This window comes from Tauraco erythrolophus, chromosome 3 (genome assembly GCF_009769465.1).
Source record: "Tauraco erythrolophus isolate bTauEry1 chromosome 3, bTauEry1.pri, whole genome shotgun sequence".
In the NCBI taxonomy this organism is placed as follows: Eukaryota; Metazoa; Chordata; class Aves; order Musophagiformes; family Musophagidae; genus Tauraco; species Tauraco erythrolophus.
Window position 1 is genome coordinate 27,378,417 of NC_141467.1, and position 27,852 is coordinate 27,406,268.

The 27,852-nt window shown below is 38.8% G+C and overlaps 1 protein-coding gene across 1 annotated transcript in view; it reads right to left on the reverse strand.

The window, feature by feature from the left end:
• COBL (cordon-bleu WH2 repeat protein) overlaps positions 1 to 27,852 on the reverse strand; it is a 109,457-nt gene that overhangs the window by 14,950 nt on the left and 66,655 nt on the right. The window contains exon 10 of the mRNA XM_009978861.2: positions 4,777 to 5,089. Coding sequence (XP_009977163.2) covers positions 4,777 to 5,089 — 313 coding nt within the window. The remainder of the gene's footprint in view (positions 1 to 4,776; positions 5,090 to 27,852) is intronic.

Here is a 27,852-nt window from a genome sequence, read left to right on the forward strand (position 1 = left end):
CAAATGTTGCACGTTGCATGTAGTCAATTATTTATATGGAGTTAGCCCTTGGCACCTCCAGCTGAGGTCTGGAGTCTGCTCTACCAGACACTGCACAAACATATCATGAGATATGATAGCTGTGTTACGGTTTTCACTGTTAAAAACGTACGGGACATCAGAGGCACAGTGACAAAGATGGTTTAACAGGCTAGAGGCAGAGTCAAAGGTAGAACTAGTGTTCTGACATTCAATTTGATATTCTACATGCTAACTAATGTGTGTATTTGGAACAAGATTGCTTGAACAAGAATATCAAAACAACAAAAAATCGAAACAAACCAAACCAAACCAAACCAAAGAAGAGCGCACTTGCAAGTTGCCCCCGTGTACTGGAAAACAAAAGCATTGAGAAAAGACCCCAGCTTGGAAACCATGGAATCCAAGAATCCTCTTTTAGAAATTTCTGTTCCTGTGCTCTGGGAACTGAACAAGATTTGAGCTCTGCTGTGGTTGTCATTTGTGTGTGTGCAAAGCCCGTGGTACGTGCCATTTCCGACCCGGCCATACTATTATGCTTCCGTGTGCAGACAAACCTATTGCATGTTGAAGACCGTACCCTTAAATGCTCACAACTTTCCCTGACTTCCGCAGCAGATGAGGTGCAGACTCTGCTGTGATATTCTACAGCTATCAGGCATTTCAGCTACACAGAGACTACCCAAGACACTTAGTAAACACCTCCAGAAACTCTAAGAAAAATGATTTTAAAAATAAACATACAATTAACCAAAGTAAGCAACCTGCCAAAATACTCTTGATCTCTTGGAGCACAAGCCAAGCCTCTGGACCAAACCTAGGTAAGAACCGTGGACTTGATTCTGCTCCTCATTGCAGTTCTTCACAGTGCACACGCAACATACCACTTGGAATTTCTTTATAGCCCTTCACACTCTAAATTTAATTTGCTACCAATTTAAGGGTACTTTTCACAGAGTACAGAATGATTTTAGTATACAGCATTATAAATTCTTAGGAACTAGTTATTTCACTGGGTGAAAAGCCCAAGCTTTAGTCAGCTTTACAATTTAAAATGACAAGTTAAATATTTCCATTATTCTTATTAACCTCTTTTTCTCAAGCCTCAGCCAAATTAGTCACTAAATAAAATTTCTGGCTTCAGTGGAGCTCAGACTCTAGGAGGACTCCGATTCACCGCTGCTACTTTACAGTAGCAACATGTTCTCCCAATTCCTTTGTTCTTATCTTCCTTCTACAATTGAGTAAGATCTTTGTACATAGACTAGAAGATAGAAAGGAATTAATAAACTCCATGCAAAATTTTCCTTTAAGTTTTGTAGCTTGTGAAACATTTAAAACTCTGTATAGCTTGGTATCAACTATTCACATGAACTACACTTTCACTTGTCTGGGAATTTAGGAGGTTGGTTTGGTCCTGAGAGTAGCCCGTTCATCACAAGAACTACATACAATCTCAGAGTTCCCAACAGATTTTATTAGTGGGGTGGCAGCTGTTTTGACAGTGGAAGTTGAAACTGCCGTTCTCCAAATTTAGCTGAGCTCAAAATTGTACTCAAAATTGATTTATGTCCCACTAAACCAAGAATTTCATACAAACAGGTTTAAAAAACCTCTTTATTTTTTTCCTTCCTTCTACACTTAGAAAGTGGCTTTTGAAAACTTAGCAAACTGACCTCAAAAGGATTTAGACGAGCACAATTTTCAAGTCTGGTCTGTTTACAAACATAGGTTAGGAGTGGAATTGGATTTACCTTCAAATATTACTGGCACATTCAGAGCATAAAAGTCTAAAAGATATTACTATCAGCATTGCTGCTGTGGTGATGTAAGCTGAAGTAAGATTAAAATAAATCACAAATGTTAAGTTTCTGCTCTATCCTAAAGTTGATCTGAAGTAATTTTGCTGCCCCAAAGCCTAAAAAATAAATAGAACTTATGAAAAATAACTGCACTCCTGAAACAATCAAAACTGTCTCCTATTTCAGTCTAAAACCACTCTTTTTAAGTTATGGACATATTAGATAAATAGCGAATATTTAGCACTATAATATCACAGAAAAGATTAAGTTAGAAGCTTAGCCCAACCTCTGACTCCAAGAAGGACTAGTTTCAAAGCCAGATCGGGCTGCCCAAAGCTTTGTCTGGCTGAGTTCTGTGAACCTCCAGGCACGGAGATTCATAGAATCGCAGAATCATAGAAGGGTTTGGATTGCAAGGGACCTTAAAGGTCATCTAGTTCCAACTTCCCTGCCATGGGAAGGGACACTTTCCACTAGATCAGGTTGCTCAAAGCTTCATCCAGCCTGGACTTGAACATCTCCAGGGATGGGGCATCCAACAGGTCCATGTCCTTCTTATGTTGGGTACTCCAGGTGGAGTCTCACAAGAGCAGAGCAGAAGAGCAGAATCAACTCCCTTGACCTGCTGGCCACGCTTCTTTGGATGCAGCCCAGGATACAGTTGGCTTTCTGGGCTGCCAGTGCACATTGTTGGCTCATGTTGAGCTTCTCATCAACCAGCACTCTCAAGTCCCTCTCCTCAGGGCTGCTCTCAATCCATTCTCTGCTCAGCTTGTACTTGTGCTTGGGATTGCCCCAACGCATGTGCAGAACCTTGCACTTGGCCTTGCTGACCTTCTCGAGCTCTCTCCTCTTCCATTGCCTAGCTGCTCCTGTTTTAAGGAATTTCCTTCTTACCTCCAATTTTTATTTCCCTTACCTCAGCTGGAAACAGTTGCCTCTTGTCCTTTCACTGTGTATCCCTGAGAAACCTCATAGTCCTCCCCTTTTTAGGGAGAGACTGCGATCAGGTCCCTCCTTACCCACATCGCTTTTGCAAGGTAGACAACCCAGTTGCCTCCTCTTGTACCTTGTGTGCTCCAGTGCCCCAGCGTGGCTCTCCTCTGGATGCTCTCCAGTTTGCCAATCTCTCTCTTGAATTGAAGGGCCAAGACTGGACATGGTACAACAGCACTGGCCTCACAAGAGCTGAGCAGTGGGAGTAATCACCTACCTGATTGTGAGGAGCAGCATCCCACACTGTCCTTCCAGATTCCACTCCTCCAGCTCAGTGAGAACCCTGAGCCGCAGTCCTGCTGGCCACCTTATGAAATGTCCTGTTGTCTCTTCTATGTGCACTCTTGTCCAACTATCAAAAATTTTGTGTGTTTGTGTGGCAAAGGTAAATCCCAATGCAATGTACAGAATACATACCTCTGGCTGAAGCAAAAGATGTAGAAAATACTGACTTCGAAGAGGAAGTGTGTCACTTAAGGATCTGTGGTCATTCTTTTATTTGACTAAAGAAAACCAGAAAACGTCCAAAATATTTCCCACTAATTAGGATTGTTTTGATGTCTTTGCTCAACATTATGGTAACTTCTCTCCCTGCCTCCTGCCCCACTGTGCACGTGTGTTTTCCTAACCAGTTTATACCCTCCATCTTGAGGAAAGTTGGGATTGTTTAGTTATCTTACAAGGCCCAATCTAACTCTACTGAAATTAATGGGTTGCTTTTTTGGATCGGGTCTGGAACGTTAATCGCAGTTACTATACTAACCTATCTAATCCTCCAAATAGAGACTGCATCAAAACTGTAGAAGGACAAATCACAAGAAAAACATACTGTTGAGCAAGTATCCAAGTGAGGCTTGACCTTGTCCTCCTTGATATTGATGGGTAAAGAAAAGCCCTGAGATCATTCCAATAGGTTAAATACTGACTTTGGCCTAATACCTCCCTAATTTATCACCCACTGCATGATCCAAGATGAAGTTCTCCCTCAGAAATGCATGGAAGGAAATAACTAGGTCATGATACATGTTCTTATGAAGGGGCTACAGATTAGCAGCTGAATGGAGAGAGACCAGAAAGCACAGACTTTGTGTCAACTGAGAATTCAGAGGAATTTCTGGCCCCTGTCCCATGACTCTGAAGCATCACACAGAGCGGATCCCTGTCAGTATTACCAGGCCACCCTCCTTGCTGGAGGCACAGCTTCCTATTTGGCCAGTTTGTATTTGCAAAGTCCTATAAATTTTGGGTTCCCTTCGCAGCCCTGCCACCAACTATGTGAGTTTTGGCAAACAAACAGTGTCAGAGTCACTTGTGCTTGAAGGCAGTTTCTAGTTAAATTCCAGGTTCTCATGTTTTCTTGCAAAAACTGCAGGAAAATGTTTGTTTATGGAAAAAAAAAAAAGGAAAAAAAAAGGAAATATTCTGAAAAAAACCTCCAAGGTGTAATGCCAGTGGAGGTTAGCATTAGGCGAACATATATATGCATGCACACACCCACAACCCAATCCCCAAATTTCACTGAATACAATCCTTTTCCATCTGGCTTTCACTGGCTTGAATTTTTCCATTTCATGATTTTTCCATTTTATGACCTGCATGTCATTTTTCTAGATCAATATCTAATAAGATTTTAAGCACTTTGTGTGCTATCAGAACTACAAAATAAATCAAACTGCAACAAAATTATTTTAGACTTCTTGGAGAAATTAACTCCAAAGGGCAGCGGTCTTTTGCAAGAAATCTAACTACAAGTTCAAACAGAAAAGTGACCTTTGCCTGTTGCTACAAGTATGTCACTGAAGGGGTTTTGGCAGTGAGCTTTTCACTGGGAGGAGTCACTTGGCATTGGTACTGGTTTGTGAAAGAGCAGAAGAAAGTAGAAGTTGGTTTTCCTAAATGCTTCCCTACAAGAAGGACATGCAAGATGTTTTCTAAGAGCTGGTTGCAAATAAATTCTTACCTCTGTGTAGCACTGTCAGATCCCACGCTATCGCGGTAGGCGTTCTCTACAGGGCACGTCTCTGTGCCATACATGGCATCTGGCTCAGCTGAGTCCATGTAGCCATTGACCAGCTTGATGTCTTTCAACTTCATACTGTCATTTTGTGAATCCAAAGATACAATGTCAGATGGGGAGCTCACAACACCCGAGTCTTCTGTGGTGTCCTCAGACGCAAAACAGCTGCTTTCTGATGCCGTTTCTTCTGCCTCTGATAGCTCCAGAACCATGTCATCCACTACATAAACATTATCATGTGCAGGCAGCAGGCTCTCTAAATGAAACATAGCAAGGAAAGTTAGCTGAAAGTCATTAATATATTAAAGAAATACAGAGCAATATTCCTTTGTAATTGGAAAAAAACACATGGAATATGTTAGAAGTAGTAGGATGGAGCTCAATATTCATATATGGGACAAAGAAGATTTGAAAATGACACAAATTTTGTCTCTCTTTGCTTTTAGATAGCTGGTTTGCTACGCCTGTCCTGTGAAATTTGGGTTTTATAACATTCATAGCAAATCAATTTCCTTACATCTGTGAAGAAACAACTTTCCAGGGACAGTTTCTTGGGGAATTAAACCAAAGTTTAAATGTTGTGGTGCAAGAAATCACTCTTATTACTGCTTCTAACAACAGAATCTCATTATTTCTCTTTCATGCTGCCAAATAGATCATGATATTTCCAATAAGAAGCCTATAGACATATAAAAATGGGCAGCATTTCCCAGTCAGGACACTGAATTGGTAAAATGGATCTATCGCTGCCCTACTGGGTGTCACTTGATTTTACCACCCTTCAATTTCCTATGCATTAAGCAGGAGAGTAACAATTGTCTGTTTTTCAAAGCATACAAAATCTACTAGTAAGTGTACAGAAAAGTAGACACTACTATGCTTAAAGCAGAACCTTTTTCCAACATTTAGTCATTTATAAAGGACATCAAGGGCTACGCCCTTTGCGTGTTTAATGAAAGTTGCAAATTTTGAGAAATTAGACACAGTACAATTTTTCATACTCCATTTTAGTTTGGTTCCTATGAGCTACTTGGGTTTTCATTTGTTTTGGTGTTTGGTTTTTTTTTCTGAAAAATATATAATTTTGTTATTTTCCTTAACAAATGTACAACTCTAGACTCCATCCTGCAATTATGCTAATAAAGGGGAACTCCCAACAAGGTCAATAATTTCAATGAAATTATTGAGTGACTGAAGACAGAATAAAGCCCAAACACACTTCTTTTGATCAAAAGAAATCAATAAAGACTAATCTAAATGTTTAATTTGGAATGATAAATGTACTCCATTTTCTTCTTCAACCTCAGTAAGCAAAAGGAAGATTAAATAATAGTTTATGGTTTGATCCTGCAGACGCTTGTGGTGGATGTTAATTATATGAGAAGTCCTGGGTCTACCAGACTGACTAAGATTAAATGTATACTTCATTGTTTTTTGGGGTCAGAATCTACAACTTTTTGAAGCATACATGAAGCTACAGGTCAATAAAAATGATCAAAGGAGAGAAATACTTCCGTATTATGTTGTATACACAAAAGTATTTTCTTTAAGTCAGAGAACTGCAAACAACTTTGTTAAAAAATGTCATCGATATAATCTTGTAAGGGTGTCGTTTAGCAGTGAAGCTTTGAGTAAAACTAAAAAAAAAATCAAACCAACATTCTCCTTGACTGAGGTTACATGATGCTATTAAGTACTGAAATTGATTTCTGACAGCAGAAGCAATAAAATTCAGAGAGTTACAAATCATGATTAAAGTTGTAAGTGCTGTCAAGCATCGATATTAATGACGGAAGATGATCCAAAGACTCTATTGTGACTTTGGAAGTAATGTTATTTGATTTCTTTGACCTTATTTTCTATAACATTAGCTCTAGGTTCCAGATTTAATCCAAGAGATGGTTCCATCTAAAAATGGCAATTACAGGAACTAAGTGTGTGTTACTGAAAGGATTAGAGTATGCTCATGACAGAACTACAGTTAGGAAAACACCAACATCAAGGAGAAACATGAAAAACTTGACATTAAACACCAGTTAATACAACCCCACAAAAACAGACAGCACATGAACAGGTAAGAGTATATGGCCTGCTTGGCTTTCACACAAACAAAAACCCCAGCAACAACCCACCTCCAAAGCCTCAGTAAAAGCTACGATATGTTAAAAACAGACAAAGTAGGATAGTAACAAAATCAATTTAAAGAGCAAAAGCTGAAGAGTGGAAGTGCATGGGAAGATTTTGAAGTAATGCACAATGCAGTATATCTTGATGCAAAGAGACCTCTGTATAACACAGGCCACATCTATTGTCACCAGGATGCTATAAACGACCTCCACGCTATAGCTGGCACAGCAATTTATAACAAAGTACCTACTTCCAGTTCCTGACCCAAGGTTCGCAGGCTTTTCCTCCCTAGCTCTCTCTCATTTCCTCATCCTCTTCTTGCCTGCCTGCAACTATTTCCTGCATCTTTCTTTACAGGGATTTAGATCCTTTTGGTCACAGAGTCCTGCTCACATCCATTAGTAACAACACTCAAGTCTCCCTGATGTGATCCAGTAAGCTGATTTCCATCCTTCAGCCCATTCTTCCCACATATTGACAAACAAAACAAAACTCAATTCTCTTATTACCAGGGTCCATGTACGAATCCATCCCTGTCTGTTACGCCTGGATCTCGGCAGCTAAATCATCCAGTTCAGTGTAAGAACCTCCTCATTCAACAGCAGCTTTATCCTGAAGCATGGGACTACACAAAGACATCTTGCTATCCAACAACTACATTCCCTGTGCTCAAGCAAAACCAAAATGTCCCCTTGTCTTCAAGCCTATCAGTTTGTCAAAGCAGTTCCCTAATCTTTTATCTTCACTGAGAAGACCCATTAATTTTTACCATATTTAACACACGGCACTGAAAAAGAGTTGTTGGCTGAGGCAAACCGTTTTGATTGCCACTGCTACTCGTCTGAACATGCAATCAAACACATAAACCACAACTGCTACAGTTCTGTGTCATGTTAACAACCTTGTTCCAGCTAAGAAACACCCCTGTTTTAAAGTTGAGCCATCCCTGGATGGATTAAGTAAGAAACTATTATTCCTTCCACACGCTTGATTAAGTCTCCACTGGTGCAAACTGAAGATGGACAGGCATTACTGGGTAAGGATAACGTGACATGAAAAAAGCCTACCTCAACTTTACTGAGTAGTCTTGACTCCAGGAGTCAGAAAATTTTACACAGAGAACTGGATAACACGTAGTAGTAAATGTGATTCTGCCTTGTGATTTTTGTGTATTTTTTCTCAGAGGGACTGCACATGCAGAAAACCACCACACGTGAAGTACGGTGTGATCACAATGATGGCAGCTACCGAGGTTATTTGTTGGTCGAATAAAGAAAAATCTCAACATGCATTTCTCTCTTCTCTGCCATGACATTAAGAAGATTTCAATATGGGCTCTGATCTTCAAAATCTTGTGTAGACACAGCCAGGTTAAGACAGACTATTCAGCAAGTACTTCAGGATTGGACACAAAAATAACAACTGCTGCAGATAATATATTGCTGAAACACTGCTGTACCTCACAAGATCCTCCGCACTTTCAAATGCACAACAATGCCAAGATAATTTTTTCAGGAACATGCGACCCTGTCCACTGGCTTCAGTTGGGGTGCGATATCGAAAGGGGTGCAGAACTTGGCCTGTGGTCTCCAAGTCATACGGAAATCTTCGTGGGACATCTCACCCACAGGTGAAATTGAGGAGTGTCTCTCAATGCCGTGCATCGCTGCTTACCTACGTCCTTTTCCAGCCTGCAGACTGTGCAAAGCCCAAGTGAGTGCCATGCCAGGCTCCTCTGCTCAGCAGCAGCAGTGCTGTCGCTGCACAATTAGGTCAACCACAAGTTACTGGGGGAGGCGACTGGGACGGTCTGTTTGCAAGAATGTTGCCCGTGATTATCAAGAGGGAAAGGGGAGACTAGCTCATCAGTAAAGAATGTGAGCTTCTTGTTTAACACAAAAGAGATCTTGTTGCTTTAATCTCAATAGGCTGTAAGTAATTAGGAAAACACTGAACTTCAAGTTTAGAGGAGTCATATCTGCACTCCTGCAGTTTGATATCGCATATATGTACACATTACTCATACAGAATGTCAATGATGGGGAGACAGATAAACCTCGCCTGGTTTAAATGCTAATCAGCACTTTCAGAAATGAGGATTTAATTCAATAGGTGAAGACTACCACGGGTAAAATACTCACTTTGATTACTACTACGAAAATAACCACCACCGACTTCGAATGAGATTAGAATCAGACCTAAGTGTTCAAAAGATGCACATCATACCCAGACTTACAAAATCAGTCACCAAAGCCCACGCCATCACTCCTTCTGAGTACAACGGGCACAGGGCGTACCTAAGTCTTGTCAGACTATATCTGTTTGCTAAGTGCTGTGACCTTCTGCTTTTACAGCACTGTTGGTTGTTCACCGTCACACTCAATAATGACAGAAACAGTATAACCAAAAGCATTTTTAAAGAGGTAACAGCTGATACTGATTAACAGTTGATAAAGAGGTAACCCCTACATGGTGAATAATTTGAACTTTGCAATGGTTTTAGAGATGCAGAGTTCCTCTAATTCCTCTGAGCTCTTGCTAAGAGGTTGGCAATTATTTTCGAATTTCTTTCATCACTCGTTCCACTGCCAAAAAACTTTCTCTTCATAGACTAAAATTGCTTTGTTGTAGTTCAAATGGTCTATTACAATGAAGTTGTAAAAAAATATTACAAACTTCATGATGTGAAAGAATAATAATTCTTATAATGATCCTCAAATTACAACATAATTATTTCACTGACAGTACTTAAAACTTCTAGCAAGAGAAGGAAACACTGGTCTAATTATTTGTACTGGCAGTGAAAAGTTAGACCATCACAAAAGACCAGTATTAAAAAAGTGTACATTTTTTCATACGCTTGGAAGAACGGCTGGTGGAAGAAATGGGAAAAGAAAACATTTATTATGGCAATGATTAACAGAGATTATGAAAATGGACAACACAGGATTAGTTTGAGAGTTTTCACCCAGGTACAATGTGTTCTGGTTACATGTTACTCATTCGCTCATCGATCAAAAACTTGCACATAGAGATAGGTGTAAAAAACTGTTCAGTGAGCAGTCAAAGCACAAGATGGAATGGGCGGACTTCCTGTTTATTGCAATTAAAACTGTTTTAATCCAGTATGCTTCTTAGCATATTTGAGCCCACATGCATTCTTTCTTTTTATTTTTTTTTTTTTAATTAAAAGAAACAAAGAGAAAATAAATGATCACTGTTAACAATAGCATGGCAGGACTGGGAGAATGGATTGAGCTCCAAGGCACTCCTCCTGTTCCAATTCCTGTAACTGCCATGCAGAAACTGAAGGTGAGGCCAGGAAATGCTGAGGTGAGGAACCATGCTCTGCAGCTCCAGCCCTCCTCCAAAATAAGGATGTAGAGCAGCTTCATGCTGGCTCAGTTCATTTAGGTCGTAGAATCACAGAATAATTTAATTTTGAAAGAACCTCTGGAGGTCACCTAGTTCAATGTCCTCCTCAAAGCAAGGCTAACTTCCAGCTTAGATGAGGTTGCTCAGGACTTTGAGCAGCTGAGTTTTGAAGATCTCCAAGCATGGAGACTTCACAGCCTCTCTGGAAAATCATGAATCATTCCCTGGGCAATGTTTTAACGTTTCTCCCCATAAAGAATATTTTTTTATGCCAAATCAATTTTTTTCTAGCTACAACTCCTCACTGTTGCAGTCTTATCCTTTTGCAGTGAATCTCAGAGAAGAACTGGCTCACTCTTCCTTTTCTTCAGATGCACGACAGCATTCAAATTCACCTTACCCTTCCCTTCTGCAGGCTGAACAAGCCCTGTTGCCTCAGCACCTTCACGTACATCTTTGAGGCCTGCCAGACTCCGCTACCTGTGCTCTTGTTTGTCAGTATCTTGTTCCACAGAACTCAAAACTGAACCCACTTTTGGACAACGGACACAGATGTGGCTTCATGGCAGCCAAGTAAAGGGGAGTAATCATTTCCCTTGATCTGCTGGCTGTGCTCTTGCTAATGCAACCCAGCCTGTGGTTAGTGCTTCATCACCCTAAGGGCACGTTGCTGCCTCATGCAGTCCTGCATGTGACTCTCAGTTCTCACATAAGAGATATTTTCGATCGCCTTCCTAGTCTTACACCTCGCGCTCATGTTTTCCAGCAGGTTCTTTAGTTGCAGTCATTCTTACTGCACAAAACCTGCAAACAGAAGTAAATCCATTCCTTTACACGCTAGCCAATAACAGAAATTAAAAGACACAGGACATACCTCACCAGACATATCATCAGAAAGGTGCATATGGAGTATTGTTAGATACACCTGAATCTGCAACATTTCCACAGTCGATCTCAAGCTAATCACAGTTAACTTAGCTGCCTAGATCCACTCTTCTATGGTTGAAAAATAAATGCAACGTGGACTGATTTAACCTGCCTTACCAATTTGAGGTAGTTAAGCACTTCGCTTGAGGTTAAACCTGTCTGCTGTTAGTTGATATTGGAACACAAAGGTATTGTAACTTTTACAAAAGCTTTTTTTGGCAATGGTATTTCCTACACCAAAGGCAATACAAGATAGGATCAAGCCAGGGAGCAGGAACTGAAAAATATTCCAATCTCTCCATTGTTGTTTTCCATGTACAAGCGACTGTGAAGGTCTAACGTTTGATTTTCCTTTCAAACCTATGCTGAAAATTATTGTGAAGTCTCTCTCTCAAAACAACACTACGTAAGACTGTCTGCTGGCTCTTCAAAGATTTTGAGGAAAATACCACTTCAAGTAAATGTCTGCTACCCTCACCTTTGTTTTTACCACCTGTCAAACAAGTAAACAAACAAAAATCTCTGAACTAATAAAGATTTTCAGACATGGGAAAATTAACATATTGGACTTTATTATGCCCATTTCTTTCCCACAATCCTTTCTTCAATGACTGAAAAAGCCTCTCTGACCTCTGCAAAGCCCATTTGACCTAGAATGCTGCTGCTATTGCTAAACTGCTTTTCATCCTCTCCTTTTTGGCACTCTCTTGAGCTTACTAGTTCCTTACTTTTATAAAAGCCTTACTTGGATGCTCTGACAACTCTACGCCATAGCCAGGAACCAGCCTTCCTCATTCAAAGGGATCAGATGTCGTAAAAGCGACATGAAGAGCAAAATGCTCTTTGACAGGAAAAGGATCGTGTGTCAAAGTAGATCTTTTCTTGATTAACCAGAGAACACTGCCACTTGGCTTGGAGAAGCAGAGATTTTAAAAAAATGAGTCAGTAGTGTGAGTTGTTAATTTCCTTTTACACACAATAAAGCGTGATGGGGAGATTTTCACAACAGTTCCTGTGTTCACTATCTGAGGTTAACAGCAAGCCAGAACGACTCACAAGGTGCTTTCTTGGCTCTAGTTGGTCCTTCACTTAGGTGTGAGGAGAGGGGCAGCGTGCAGTTCAAAAAGACCACGAACAAGCAGCCCATGTAGGTTAGAGGAGCAGGATAACATGGAAATACTATTTCAGAGCATATAATAGCTTCAGACTTGCACTTCATAAATCACCATGTGTAATACTGGTAACACGCCGTGATCGATACTGGGGCTCTTTGGAGGCCTTTGTGGGAAAGGAAAATCTAGTGTAAGACCAGAGACTGCCCAATATAATGAGTCTGGTGAAGAAATAAACCACTCTCCACATTTTTCTGGGAATTATTAATCTTAAGTGATAGATTTTGGCTATCCACATCCTTTACAGAGGTGGTCGGCTTCCATTCAAGCACACTGCAGAATCTAAACAAATGGACTGTGAAGGTGATTTTCACGAGTCACCTTAGAGAACACACTCTATAAAATTGCCTGAAAAGTGTATGCAATGTAACGATTAAAACCAGAAATGACTAGTGCTTCTATGCAATAAAACAATGTTTTATTAGGTGATTTTTAAGACCACGGAAAAAAGGCCATTTGCTCAAGTTTTCTTTTTAAACTTCACCATCTTTCCCCCTCGTGCACTCTGTTCTATCAATTCATTCTCTTCCTTAGTGTGTCTGTTTACAATTCCACAAAATCTCTACTACAGCTTCATGTTTCTAGCATAATACAGAGGAAAAAACCAGAAAACACTTTTGCATTGTAATTATACTTTCCTTCCTCAGAGACTAGCTGCCAGCAAACTCAGCAAAGAAGAGACAAAAAACCCCAAGCCTACGCCAAACACACTTACACATACATACACACACACTTGTAGGATTTAAGAACTCCTTCCATAGTACAGAGTCACCATTCCAGTCACGGTTTTGTATTTATTTCTGATTAAAAGTGATTTAAAAGTTAGGAAGCATGGAAGATAATCAGGTCAATCTGTAATAAGCTATCTATTACTGAAGCCATTAGGTATTACACACATAAAGCCAAACAATTTTGAACAGTTGCTTTCTATTTATTGGGACAAAGTATACTTGCCTTGGGTATTTAAGCACTTCTGTTGAGAACTGCTGCACCAATGAGAAAAAACACTTTTAGTACCTTCCTACTAATGTAGACTTACTAGGCAATAACAGCAACAAACACTGGTTTTGCTTAATACCAAAAGCAAAGAGTGAACTTCAGTCTGGAGTGGTGAACAGAACAGGATTTCACTACTCTTGCAGATTTTTTTTCTTATCCATCCTCACAGCACCTCAGTCCATTCAGATCTGTGATGTTGCCCTTCAGTTCCCTCATCAGTGCATCCATCGTTTTCCCTTACATCACCTTCTATCTTTGTATAGGATAGTATCTATAGTATCATCTGAACTCAGACAGGGCCCTGAGAAAATTAAACGTTTCATGCATAAACCACCTGTCTAACTTACAATTAGGACGGCACAAAATAACTCCATTTAATTGGTCAAAACATGCCTCAGCCAAACCACCAATAACGTAAATACCTTCACAGAAGATTTTCAGCAGCTAGCTCCAAATATAGATATGAAAACATTTGCATACACCTTTTTGCCATAAAGACACAAAGCTCTACTCTCACCTCTTCTGATGTACGTTAACTGACTTCTCTTGACCAATGGAATACCTGCTTCCCTCTCCAAAGTTCAAACAACAGGCTTTTCAATATACTTTGGCTGGTGGTTTACTTGGGCAATTATATTTCTAGAAATATTTTAACATAGAGAAGCATGCTTCTTTTCTCAGTTTAGTTATTATACATTTTACTGCACGTTCACACTCAATTACTCTGCTATCAAATTCCTCATAGCTGTTAAGACATCCAATGATGTATCCGATGATGCCAATAGAAGTACCTACCTGGATTGACACTGCTTGGAGTATCTGAACGCTTCTCATCACTACGACATTTTGCCTTCTGAAACTGCCCAGTGAAGAAAGAATTATTCTTGCAGAGAACAAAACTGAAGACCAGCGTATGCTAAGCATCTCCCTGAAGATCTTGTCGATACCCTCCATTTTCAAAGGACACTTTCTAGGCACTCTGAAAACCAGACTCCCGTGCCAGCATGAGGGCAAATCGAGAGCAGTGACATCAGGACATTGCATGCCAAGCACACTCACCACCTAAAACACTGCCAGGCATCCTGGGGTTATGCTAGCAGCAAAGAGCCACAGACATGCTGCAGAAGCCTATAAAGGCAATTGGTTGCATGGAAGGATGGCAAGAAACAGACTTCTTTTCCAGTAACACAGAATTGGCCAAGAAATCACTGCATGGGGCAAGAATCAAAGGCAGGGTATCACCAAGTCCACTTCAGGCTCCAGCCATGAGGTTATCATTTTCAGTAGTGCACACTGAAGCTCTCCCTGGGAATACCGGACAGGTAGAGAACAAAGTGCTCACAGAAGAGCTCTGCTGTCATGCCACTACTCCTCTTTGACAGCAGATGGACTAGATCAGATTATTTCAGACATAAGCAGAGATGGGAATACTTAAGTCAGAGCTGGATTTGGCCCGCTCTTTCATAGTCCTCTTGTGAAGCCAATTATCTCATCAATCATGCTTTGCCCTGGGCCTTTCCTTCCCTATTAACCTGAAATACCAGGAGGAAGAAATGCAAACATGAAAGAGTGGTAACTGGATGTTATGTTCTATACTGATTTGCAGGCAGTAAAACGTTAAGGGCAGTGTCATCTCTGGTGCTATGGTGAACAGTAGCCTGATGTAAGAAATGGGTCATCATCTGAACACCCGCTTGGAAAAAATTCTCCCCTTTCATATTTTGCACTGTTAAGTGTCAGACACTGCTTCCACTTAAACAGCTGGGTTTTGTGACTGACTTCATGGGAGCAAGATCGGACCACTCACTGATTAAAATGCAAAGCTGCAGATATCTCCTGCATGGGATGAATCCCCATAGGGAAAATTCATCCGCATTTTTATTCATGTGAAGCATTTTAAGTCTTTCATTTACACAGTTCATTCCATAATAATGTGCACACTGTATAATGGGGTACCTGATTAAGCATGCTTAAGTGCTTTGCTGGAGCAGGGCCATTTCTAGAATTTGAAGGTTCACTGTGATCATACCCTCAAAACAGACAAGTTAGTTTGGGGAATTTTTCACCTGAGTTAATAGGCTTAATTAGGATCAGCATAAAAGGTCATTCTTCCTACAGGAAATTTTGAAATGTCTTGAGTTTCTCTCTTTTTAGCCTCAGTTCCTACAGAAATCAGGTTGAGAAGGTCACACTGTTGCAGGTTTATAAGTCTGTCTATGAAACCCTCCAGTAACTTTTAAACCACCTGCCAACTTCTCCTGAATTAGTCAGGAAAGATAACACTCAGAAGTTCAGTTCCAAAAGTTTCATAAACAGGAAGAAGGACAGAGCAAGGAGACTTTCCTCATATATGTGCTGACATAAATCTTATTCTCTGTTACCTACCAGGGATATGTGAGGGAAGGATGCTATGAACAATAGCAAAGCTTCAAATCAGAGTGTGTTGGGTTTTAGATACCAGAGAAATGAGTCACTAATGCAGAAATCAAAAAGAAACATTTAAGGAATCACTTGATGGGGTCTGAGGAAGAAGAAGAAAACAAAGAAGAAAAAAAAAAAAAAAGGAAAAATTCCCAGATCCTAACTTTCATTTTGGTTTTGAAAAGCAAGAAGGTGAAGCTTCTGGGATTTTCTCCTCCATCTATTTTCCCCCTTTTTTATCCATTATTATCTATTTTCCCTCTTCTTCCCCCTTCTTATCCCTAACCAAACAAGAATGTAAAAAAAAAAAAAATTAACATAAAAGCACCTCCTCTTTCAAACTCCGAAGAAACAGTGTTTGTTTGGTTTTTTTTCCTAAAAACATCACATGAGAATTGCGTTCGGAAAATTTTTTAGCAGGTGTGACTGGCCACTGTTCCACTCTGTACAGTACAGTTTGTACAGTAATGCTCAAACATAATCTTCGTTCTCCTGATTGCTCATAACTTCAGCATAAGATGATAAAACTCTTCTCTCACCTTAGAGTGGTCCCTATCAGACCAGCACAGAATCAAGCTGGTGATTTGTTATTACTCTTCTCAGTACAGCATGTAGGTTTAAAGACTTCTGTCTCTATTGCTTTAGTCTGCTGATTTTCTGAGAGGCATTAATTAAACTTCATGGAAAAACCGCAAGGAGTTTCCCCGTGCAAGGATTTTTTTTATGTAAAAAAATGCAATCGATACATTGCCAAAGCCTTTTATTATGAACAGTGCCATGTATTTAATGTATCCTGAAAGTGAAGAAAAGCCTTTTTACTAAAATCTGTCCTTCGTAAGAGCAAACTGAAGACAAATGATTTTATTTGAAGAACATCTGAATCCCGTTGATTAGCTTGATGAATACAGAACAGGAAAGCTGCCAGGTACAGAGGAAGCTGGGCATGTCCACAAGGGAGTGGAGCAAACAAGCAAATTACAGTATATGTATGCTTTTTTTTTTTTTAACCAAATGTTTTCACTTGGAAAACTTGGACACTCAAACCTCTAAGTTTCTTTAACTGACTGGTCAGTTAATCAGCATAGTGTTCTCTTTTTCTGAAGGCAAGCTGAATAGGGGTTTAAAAGTTAAAAAATATGCTTTAAAATTACAAATAATCAATAAAATGCTCACATACATGTGTTTAATTGAAATAAGATTTCTTGTGGAAAAAAAATATCTTTTCTCTTTTTGGGGAGAAAGGAGAAAAAGTTTTACCTGGTAAAAAAGAATCGTATCACTCCTGAGCATTGATTTAACACGTCTGAGAGACTGGTAGTACCCAAAAAGGGTTTCAGAATAAAAAAAAAAAATATCAAAATACCAATACATTCCCACAATAGTCCCCAAAGTAGTTTCTACTTCCAGCAACACCAGGAGGTGATACAGGCTGGCCCTTCTACAGCCCTTAGCAGTCCACTGTGAAGCCTTCTGTATAGCAAGTCAAGTATAAGAGTCTGTTTAGCTTCCAAAACACTCCATCTCTTACAAGTAAAAGTCAAGTAAAGAAAGTTCTTGTCTTGAACTTAAAGCCAGTAGATTAGTTTTTCTTACAGTCTTTATAATTCTTATATAAATCTAAGAATTCTTAAATTCTTACATTCAAGTCTACTTTTACACCTGTAGACACTTCTTATAAATAGAGTTGGTTGTACGTTTTCTCTTAGTTAAGAAAAAAGTGTTGAAAACATTTCTCCATTAATTTTCATGTTTTTACAAACTGAAAAAACATTTTTCCTTTTAGTTTTTAACTTCTTATCAAGTGAAAAAATGGAGGAAAGAAACAACTATGGGAGAGAAAAGAAGAAAAATGCTAACCTACATGCTTCAAAATTCAGATACCGATAATTTCCTTAGATGCCTGAAGTGAAAAAAATAGTTGTTTTGTTTGTTTGCTTTAACAGGCAAGTAGATACTCCCCTACCAGTCCTTCACTGTTTATAGGAGGTTACCATATATTTAGCAACTTTACTTTCACCTTTTAATCACAATAGCCTTAAAAGAAAAAAAATATTTGTCAGTCACAGTCCTCCTTTCTCATTCTCTCCTCGGTCTTCTTTTGTTTTAGGTCTTCGTCCTCCATTACACCCCACCTTTGCTTATGGTACAGCAGGTTGGAAAGTCATTCTTTTATCCATGCCAGGAAGCAATTATGGAATCCACAAAAGGAGCTGACAAAAGAGACTCTGTCTCTGCTCTCAGCCTTTTGCTCCCTCAGGCCCTAAAACCCAGAAGTGAACGTGCATGGCCGGAATTCTCAATTTCTTACAAGAAAGCATACAGGCATTTTAGTCAGTGTTTACTGGCTTAGAAGTGGTAACAGGAAAAGCTGAGTATGAGCATCTCTAAGGATGCACAAGCACTTTAGATGGGGTATTATCACCTACCTGGAACAATGAATATAAAAATTTTCAACAGTTTCCTTTCTGTTGCTACTTGTGCACTGCTTGCATTCGCATCAGTGGATCTTGCACTACAAATTTCAATGTCATTTCAAATACCAACCTTCCAGTTTGATTTGGCCCATACATACTGTGTAAACGAAGCATACCTTCAAATTCCCACCCAGGACTAAAGTTCTCACACACACACACAGTATGTACATGTATTTGGCTAGACACAGGTGTTTAGTCCGGCTTGTTACTGATAAAGTGTAAGTCTCTCTACTCGTATGGGTGTGATGACTTCTTCATACACCCCTCTCCAAGTACAACTGACTACATTTAAGATGCCACTCAGTTATTAAAGGTATGGCTCACAGAGTTAAACTGCTCTTATTTTGACTAAGGAAGTGGAAAACAGGGAATTTAGTTTCACTTAGAATAAACATCCACAGTTTATCCGCAGACCACTTGAATTGCAGAGCTGGGCTGTAAGGGAATTAGAGAGAAATGTCTTCACATTTAGTCAGGATGGGAAATGCGAAGCTCAAGTTTATTCCACGCTCTATGAAATAGGTCAATAACCAGTTAAAAACCTAAATATCAGGAAATGAGGCTAGAAAGACTATTTGATTCACTGGAATAAAATACTTAACGTAACCAGAAAATACTTTGTTATATTCAAAGGAATTGTGCTACCTTACAGTAGGACCGACTTCTGGCTCAAAGTCTGCAAAATCACAGGTATTATTTCCGCCAGTGTGGCAGGCAGCAGAGTGAACATGTAAGGTAATACAAAATTCCTCTTTTCCAAACTGGTGTCACCCTTACCCAGGACTGAGTGTCCTTCTGCAGAACTTTCTCAAGGCACGAGAAAATGAAGCAGATCTGGTGACTCAAATTTACAATTTTCCTATTAGAACTGAACAGGAAAAAAAATAAATCTTTCATGTTGAAAGAACATTCAACGGATATAAAGGACTTAGTAGTTGATACCTATTCAGTATGTTATAAATGACTAAAGTAGTCCATTCTTGCTACTGGGCTTGATTCTTTCAACAGTCATTTCCCACTTGAAGTCAAAGCACCATACAAGAATATGCAATAAACAAGGAATAAAGCAGGTGATAATTCCATTGAAAAATACAAGATCACCTTCCACCTTCTCCACCCCAGCAAAAATCAGCAGACTTTATTATGTGTTTATGTATTATGTGTAGCCGTACAGGTGTTATACAGAAGCCTATCTGCACACTGTACATGAGATATCTGAGTAAGAAGTGTGTAAACAGTGACAGCAAGTTTGTCTCACTGCCCTTGAGGGGGGAGTTCATAGTTTTGAAATGACATTAGAACACAGCATGGCTGTAATTTTGGAGAGATGGAATAAGTTACATTCTGTCTTCTAAAATAACATGTATTTTAGTATGGAAAGTTAAATGGTGCCTACTGCACGTACTAAATATATATTGAGAGTCACGGTAGTGACTGGAAGCCAAGTTCAGAAGACAGAACTACTGTCTTATATACACACACACGGCCCAACTCTCTCAAAGAGGCACTTTTATACTGGGATGGAACAATAAAGAGGGCTTAAAGTAGCTGTAAACATAAATGATGAGTGTGTGAGAACCATGACCACAGAGTTTACTTTACAAATGCAGAATACAGGGACAGATGATGGGCATATGATAAATCACACGGCCATATGTTTATTAACTAAATGCATCATAGGCCTTTGCAATTCATCATACCATTTGGGCTGGATGATTTCTCTACCAATCACTCTCCCTTGGTGCTTGTTTGAGCACTCTAGATGCCACAGACAGCTTTCAATAGTCCCAGTTAACAATGAACAAAAGGAGAAATATTTCCTTTTTCTATTCATATATTTAGAATATTCTCTCTGTATTTTACCTGTCCAGAATAAGTTTCAGTTCTGGACCAGTAGCACATTTTCTAAAGATAAAAATGGAATGAATTCAAAGTTTAATATTCTACAGTCTTGTCACTGGAAAAGAAAAAAATCCAGCTGCTCAGTAAAAGAGACAACATTCATTTCAACCCTCAAAAGATTTCAGTCCTAAGAAAAAAAAAAAGAAAGCATTACACGTAGAAAAGACATTTAAGGACGTTTGGAGAGTCTCTGAATCCCAGATTTTAGTCTCCGAATGACTGAATTGTTGGCAACAAAGTCATTTGTCTGTGAAAGAGGATGGATACTAAAACAATCTGCTCATGCTTTTAAAATGCTAAAACTCAAGCTGATAAACCTTTCTAGCAGAACGCATGTTTTTATATTGGCACTAAACCTGACCTACTCCTATGCACTTGTTCTTAAGCACATACACCAGCTATAGGCACTAATTCCCACACCTCGAACACAGCTGCCATGAAAACATATAGGCAATATCTATGCAATATAACAGCCAACCCCACATGCCACCACCCTCTGCAAGAATGTCTAGAGTAAAAATCTGTGCTTACGTCTGGAAGATGCCATCACAGTAGCATCATCTGCAAATAAGATTTTATCTTCGTTTTCCTATTCGTGATGAAACTGATTTAAAAATATCTAGAAAAAAATATTTATTTTTCTTTGTAGTTGCTGAAAAAAACAACTCAGTAAATTAGGTTTAATTTTATGCCTTTCTTAAAGAACTGAAAATCTTTGTGTAAGTGTGGTATCTATTAGCTTAAAATTCACCTTTAGCATTGTTCTTACTTGCTATCTACTGCAGAAATGTGACAACATCGGCTCCCTCTGGTGGTCACCATAAAGAAAGTTTTATATAGCCATTTAGTGAAATCTGTGCTCCAGCAAGCTTAATCTGTTTCTAATTCACTGGATTTCATAGGGGTTGAGCAGATTCATCATGTATCAGAATGGGTTTAATCACAAATTATAAATCTGTCCTTATTTCCAAAAAGCACTGGATGTCACTGACATTGGAGTCGTAATACTGGAACTTGTTTTGATTTATAAGCTATCTATGCATTTACTTGTCCTCCTGAAAGGGTTCAGTAATATTTTCCAACTCGGATTGTGTTTTTTTTTGTGTATTTCTTTTTCACCCCAGGTATCTTACCATGAAGGACAGTATTTGAGCAATGCTGTTTGATACTGCAGAAAAATCCTGAATTTATTAAATCTGTTTCTTACTAACTCGGAAGAGCATTTTGGTGACAAATTATAGTATAGTAGTCAATTTGTTATCAACTTCTCCATGTCATTTTCAATACACTTCTAATGTCACCATGGTTAAAATAAAAGGAGTCAAACTAAGCCAATGTCCTCCCATATCACTGCTAACCTAAGACTCCATCAAACTGACCTAAACTGATGTTTCTTCCTCTCATCAAAAATGACAGAAAACCCCTCATTCTCTTCCAGAAGCTGAATCGAGGCGACATTAGAAATCCTGAGTCGAAGCCTGGAACAAGCAGGGATTTCCCGACTGTCCCTCGGCGCTCACGAACCAAACTTCCAGTGAGTTCACGTTCCCATAATCACACTTTGCTTAAACACTTTACCCCCTTACACACACACTATAAATTAATTAACAGCTGTGAAACAGAGTATCTATGCAATTCCACTGAAAAGATTTGGATTTAATGAGTGTTGCTGAAAGTTCTTTCCCACACTATGTATAATAATGGGAGGTTTTAAACATGCTAATGTTCTAGTATAATTTCTTATAATTAAGATGATTTCTTGTAAAGGTGCAGCAATTTGTCGTCTTTTTCTTAAAAATTCTGCTTAATACTATGTATGTATCTGGCACTTACGAAACTGTAAGAAACAAGGGATATAAGGTAGCATAAGCAAGGAACTTTTTTTTTAAATTCAGAAAGGCAGATCTGGCCAGCTTAAAACTGTCATTACAATATTTTACAGAGGAGTTTCACAGAAAATGTTAATTCCCACAAACATATTTTCAGAGGTAAATTTTGCATTTTAATTAAAAAAAAGTAAACTGAGGATGAGTAATGAACTTTTTGAGTACTAGAGCTTTTAAAAGTTTGAGCGGACCACCTGAAAAGAGCTTTTAACAGTAAACTTGTCAGATATGTGGAGAGCTGTATTTCTTCAAAGCAGTGAAACTTTTTCATCAAAAATGTAATTGTGTTGAAAACTTGAGTCTCCTTTAAGCTAAACTGGTGTCAATGCGAAGAACTGCTTTTACAATACGTTGTTCTTCTTCTTAGTACTCAATATAAAAACCTGTGTTTCACCACTTCATTATCCCATTTTTATACTAGTCTGAACTCCATGGGGCATGTAACTCTGTGGAGTTACAAACAGGATGTAAATAGAGTAATGAGAATGGGCAAATTAGGCTCTTAATCTTCACATTGTGAACACCTACTAGTTTTTTTTTTAAGAGAAGACTTACAATTAAACCATTGTCCTGTCTTAAGAAGCTATTACAAAGTACCTGGCAGCACAGAGAGTTCAATTCTACTACACCTTTCTTAGAAGATCCTTAGGGTACTAAGTATACTTTCTGAAGCATCACTTAAAACTTATTAACTACATGTCATATTTGTATTAAAAACCATCAAACCCCTTTTCAGTCATGTTTCACATTATCTGTAGGAATGCTTTGCTTTCTTATTCTCCATTTTGCCTACCTGGAAAGGATTCAAGATGAACATGATTATTTGCTTGAGGGTAAACCAATAATTTTTCATCATTTAAATTAGTTATGTATTGCAACTCACTCATTTAAATAACACAGATGTCTTAAATCACAGTACATGTAGGTCAGAATAGTTCTGGGTGTGTGCACCACTGCAACTCATAAAATCCATGTTTATAGTTCAGAACGATTACAAATACATGCCTTATGGGGCGTTCACATGAAGAACTTTCTTTAGTGCAAAGTTTTAGGTACGTACAATCCTATAGCTGATATTTTAATTATAACTCACTGAGTATTCCCTAGCACAACTGTAAAAAGGAGACTTGTAGAACAAGATTTATCTTGAGCAAACAGTGTTTGCATCTTTTGTTACAGAAATAGAACACACACCTTGATTTCCACAGGATGTCTCCAGCATCAAGATAAAATTACTCGTACTAAGCATCAGGATGAAAGCAGAAGTAAAGTCCATGAATCAGTGCATTTGGTACTGGTTCTTGGTGTTCCTTTTAAGCCCCTTATAGATCTAACAGATCTTTCTGTTTTCTCGGCAGCTTGATTGATAGCCAAGATATAGAAAGAATCTTGCACTTCAACTTGACTAGGCCATGCCCACTTCTAGTTTTGTTCCAAAGGAACAAAACATATGCAATGAAGGAAAAGTAGAATATATTAGAGAATGTAAAATGTTACACCTAGGCTAACAGGAAAAAAAAAAAATGTTTTTAGGAAGTTTTCATTAAATCTTTAGACAGTACTGAAGATAAGACACCCCGTCCCAAAAATACAGTCTTTGAAACTCCAAATCAAATTAAACCATGGCTCAAAGTAAAGAGAATCTTTTGAAAAATAACAGACAAATATACGGATAATCTTTCGGAGGCTGATATATAGATTTATGTAACACAGCATTCAGTTCTGGAGTACACATCTCACAAATGAGCATGAACCACAGCCAAAAATAATCAATAGTAATTAAAAGAGAATGTGCGAGTTCAAAAAGAAAGGAAGCCACAATCTCAGTCAGGAAAAAAAGGTTCTTTTCCAGCAGGGGAGGAAGGAAGGCAACAGAAGAATCAGGATAGCAGAGGCAACAGGAGGTTCAGAGGTATGAAGGTCATAGGAAGTGGCAAGGTCTGTCAGACTCGCTTGGTATATGAAGGGAATGATGCACAACAGTAAACTGTTGAAGGAAAAGAGTAAAAGGACAAAATTATAAATATTGTGTAGTTCAGACAGCAGAATGGCTAGCATGCTCAGTAACGTTAAAGAACCAGACACCCAAAGGAGGTGTAGGTGGGCATATGTATTAAAACTCGGAATTCCACAGATGCTCTGAGACTAACTCCCTGGGTTCGTGTACAAGCTACCTCAACCCCCAACAGCACAACACCTACTGACATGCAGCATGTCTACGAATTCTGCTTTACTTGGCCTGAATTTTAATTCTCCTTAAGGTATAAGACAGATGATGTTGGAGATTCAACTTCATTCTTTAGCCTCAGATCAGGCCGGATGAGTAAAAGGAGTGATGGCGGTACAAGCCTCCTAAGTCATATTTGCAAGTTTTCTTCCTTTAAAGACCATCTCTAAGAAAGAAAAGGCTGGGTCACTTGACAGATTCCTTCTCAGGCAGTGCACTATCACAGGCCAGCAAAATTCCCTAAACTCAAAATTCCCTAAATTCCCAAAATTCAGTAGTCTGTAGTTCTCAATTAATTCAGAACCACACACAAGAAAATATAGGTTTCTCTCTCTTTCGCTACCTATTTTTGCTTCAAGTTAACAAAGTCCAACCCTTAGAGATTATCCCCAACAACTGTGAAAGACTAGATAATATCTAAGGTGACTGAAGAAATATGATCAAATTGCTTGTGAAACTGTCACAGCTTTTGTCAAGTGGCTTGTATCGCCTGTTAATGTATCAATGATATAATGAAAAACATGAAAAATTAGGACAAGGCTCCTTTCTGTTCTCCTTGTTTCTTAAAATTAACCTGGTACTATCCATCATGTAGTATACATGTCATGTATACCAAACAACTGGGAAGTGCTTATACGCACTCCTTCATTCCTTTCAAACCTGGTGAAGCAATGATTGATTATTTTGATCTATAGTTAAAAACAAAGACATGTTCAAATCATGATTTCACTTCTTTAAAGACAAAACACTTCCCTAAATTTAAAAATCAATCAGTTGTCAAGTCCCTACCCAGTGCGAACCCTGAGTTCACTAGTACTTTATCCAGTCTCAGAGTGAAGAATTAAATGTCAGGATCTCACTCTACAAGAACGTGAATTGTTTACTCTTTTTTCAAACAGTTTTTAATTTCTTACTGTATTTCTTAACGATAGCTCATAACAAGCCAAATAAAGAGCTAATCATGGAAGTTCACAGGAAATTGCACTTATTCTAATGAACTAGCTGAAAACATTTCAAGGCAGCATGTTTTAATCGCTTGACGAGGTGCAGCAATCTTTCAATATGTGCATTCTTTACCTGAGGTAAGTAGCACAGAGCTTACTGTTGACTCATTTATTGGGAACTTCACAAGCTATGTGACATAACCAAATGCCATGCAACAGAGGTGACAACCTCCAGTTCTGCATCCCCAAAGTGCGGTCAGTCTTAGACTCACATGCCATGAACAATCTGATTAGTAAGATAAGGAAGGAGAAAGGACCCTATAAACATATGATTTTAGACATGCACACAACATGCAGCTAAGGGTCTACCAGACAAAAAGTTAAGAGGAAAGGTCATGTAATGAGAATAAAAAGTTTAAAGAGCAAAGACTGTGAGGAACAATTGTAGTCTTGTTTGTGGAAGAGATTCTTACCATTAGAGTAAAAAAAGCCCAAGTTATCTTACTAAAGGCCCTATTCAGGAATGACTTACAACCAGTTTGGAAACCTCCATGAAAAGTGATTACCACCATCCTCTATGAAATGAAAATTCCTCAACATGGGTTTCCCACAGCACAATGGGACAACTGTGTGCTTGCTGGGAAGGAATGAGGAGTGAAGCACAGTGCCCCACAGACAGTGGCAGATCATAAGAAACAAGAATTTAAACTCCGCATGATCACAGAATTTTTATTTCTGAATGGGAATCTCATCTCGTGAAAGACAAACTGCTGCTGACAGTCACCCACTCAGGAAAGGAAGACCACAATCCTCAGAGAAAGATGTTTTGAGAGTGATTTCAGAGCAAATACGCCTTTCATCAATAGCTGGCATCAGTAGCTTATCCTCTTTCCCACCTTGATCTATGAGAAAACACGTTTACTGAGGTTAGAGTTAGAAAGACTGAAAACGTTGCTGTTCTTTGAATCTACCGCCAAAGCCCTATTTGCACTGCTTGAGGCATTCTCAGGCAATAAAAAACACTATTGCAAAACTCTGTTCTTACCCTGCTCAATCGCTACAGTATCTAAGCACGGTTCAGAATGGCATTAGGCAATATAATTAGAATCTGTCATACATGCTGCTTTCTCTCATGGGTACATCTAAACACACTCCTCCTGGGTAAATCTATACACGTATCTTCATCTAGGTAAAGCACAGCATAATTTTAAAGCTAAACTTGTCCCTCTCCAACACTGATGCTTTAAGTCTAAAATGAGTACCCACTAAGCACTATTCTTTTGCACTCAGTAAACTGAGGATAATAAAAGCTCCTGTTATGTTTCCATGTACAAGCTTAATCAAATCCTTTTGGCTGGGATATTGTGTTTGTTTAAGAGCAAACGATCAGGCTGATAAAATCAGAGCTGCATTGATTAAAGCGTATGTGATCACCAAGATAGATCAGGAAAGCATTGCAAAATAACAGTGGTAGAAACTCAAATGAAGCAGAAATATTAATGTAAAGAAGGCCACAATGGATTTTTAATAAAGAAAATATTGTAGGCAAGCTGATGGCATCTAGCAAAAATAAAAGATTTTAAGTATGATATGACTTCTGTGCCTATGCTGGTAAAAATGAATCAGAGTTAATCCACAAAAAGATTCAGGTTTTCTGTTAGTCTGGATCTCCTTAATTTCCTTCTCTCACCCTGAATAAAACTTGGCAATCTGTATTTCCTCAGCACAGATTTGAAAAATAATGCTTTAGATGTAGCTCATATCCAACGGCAAACACATCAACATTAATGTGTCAGAGTAGCTGCTACCTGCAGAATAATTTTGGTACAGAAAACATCTCGGAAAATGATCTTTTGTCAAATTAGCAGCTAATGGAGACATTTCTCTATCCCACGGTTAGGAAACACTCTCCTAACCTTCAAAGGAAGTGTGTCCACGAGATGCCATAATGTGCAGAGCTTTGTTGGCTTTATAGGATCTACATGGGTGTGCAGGGCAAGCCCACAGGGAATATAATACATGATCAAAGACTTGGATTGAGTACAAAGATTTAAAGACAGTCGATGGATAAGTACGAAAAAGTAGCATGAAAACATGCTTTTCACAAATACACAAGGATGTGGAAAATACCATATCTCTTTGTCTGATAACTGTTATGCCCCACGGGAAAGAGCACCCAAAGGACTATCCAGAGATGGCAAGGAAGATGTACCCATTAGGACAGGAAGGCCTTTAACCATACACAGCTCTTGTAAGTGGTTTAATTTTCCTAAGAGAAACACCCAGTAGTTTTCAACCCAGTGTCTGATACACCTACTGACTCTCAAAGGAACTTGTCTCTGGAGAGACAGAAAAAATGTTAGTACAGAAAAACAAACACGGAGAATTGATACAAGACAACAGATTTTTGCTTCCAGCTGCACAAAGTCACAAGGTTTGATGGTTATTTTTAAACGCTTTCATACAATGGCCAGGTATCATTCACAAAACTGTCTCCAAACAAGTGTTTTGTTTACTTTATATTAATTAGTTACACTGCATTGGGCATTTTAAAAGACAACTGGC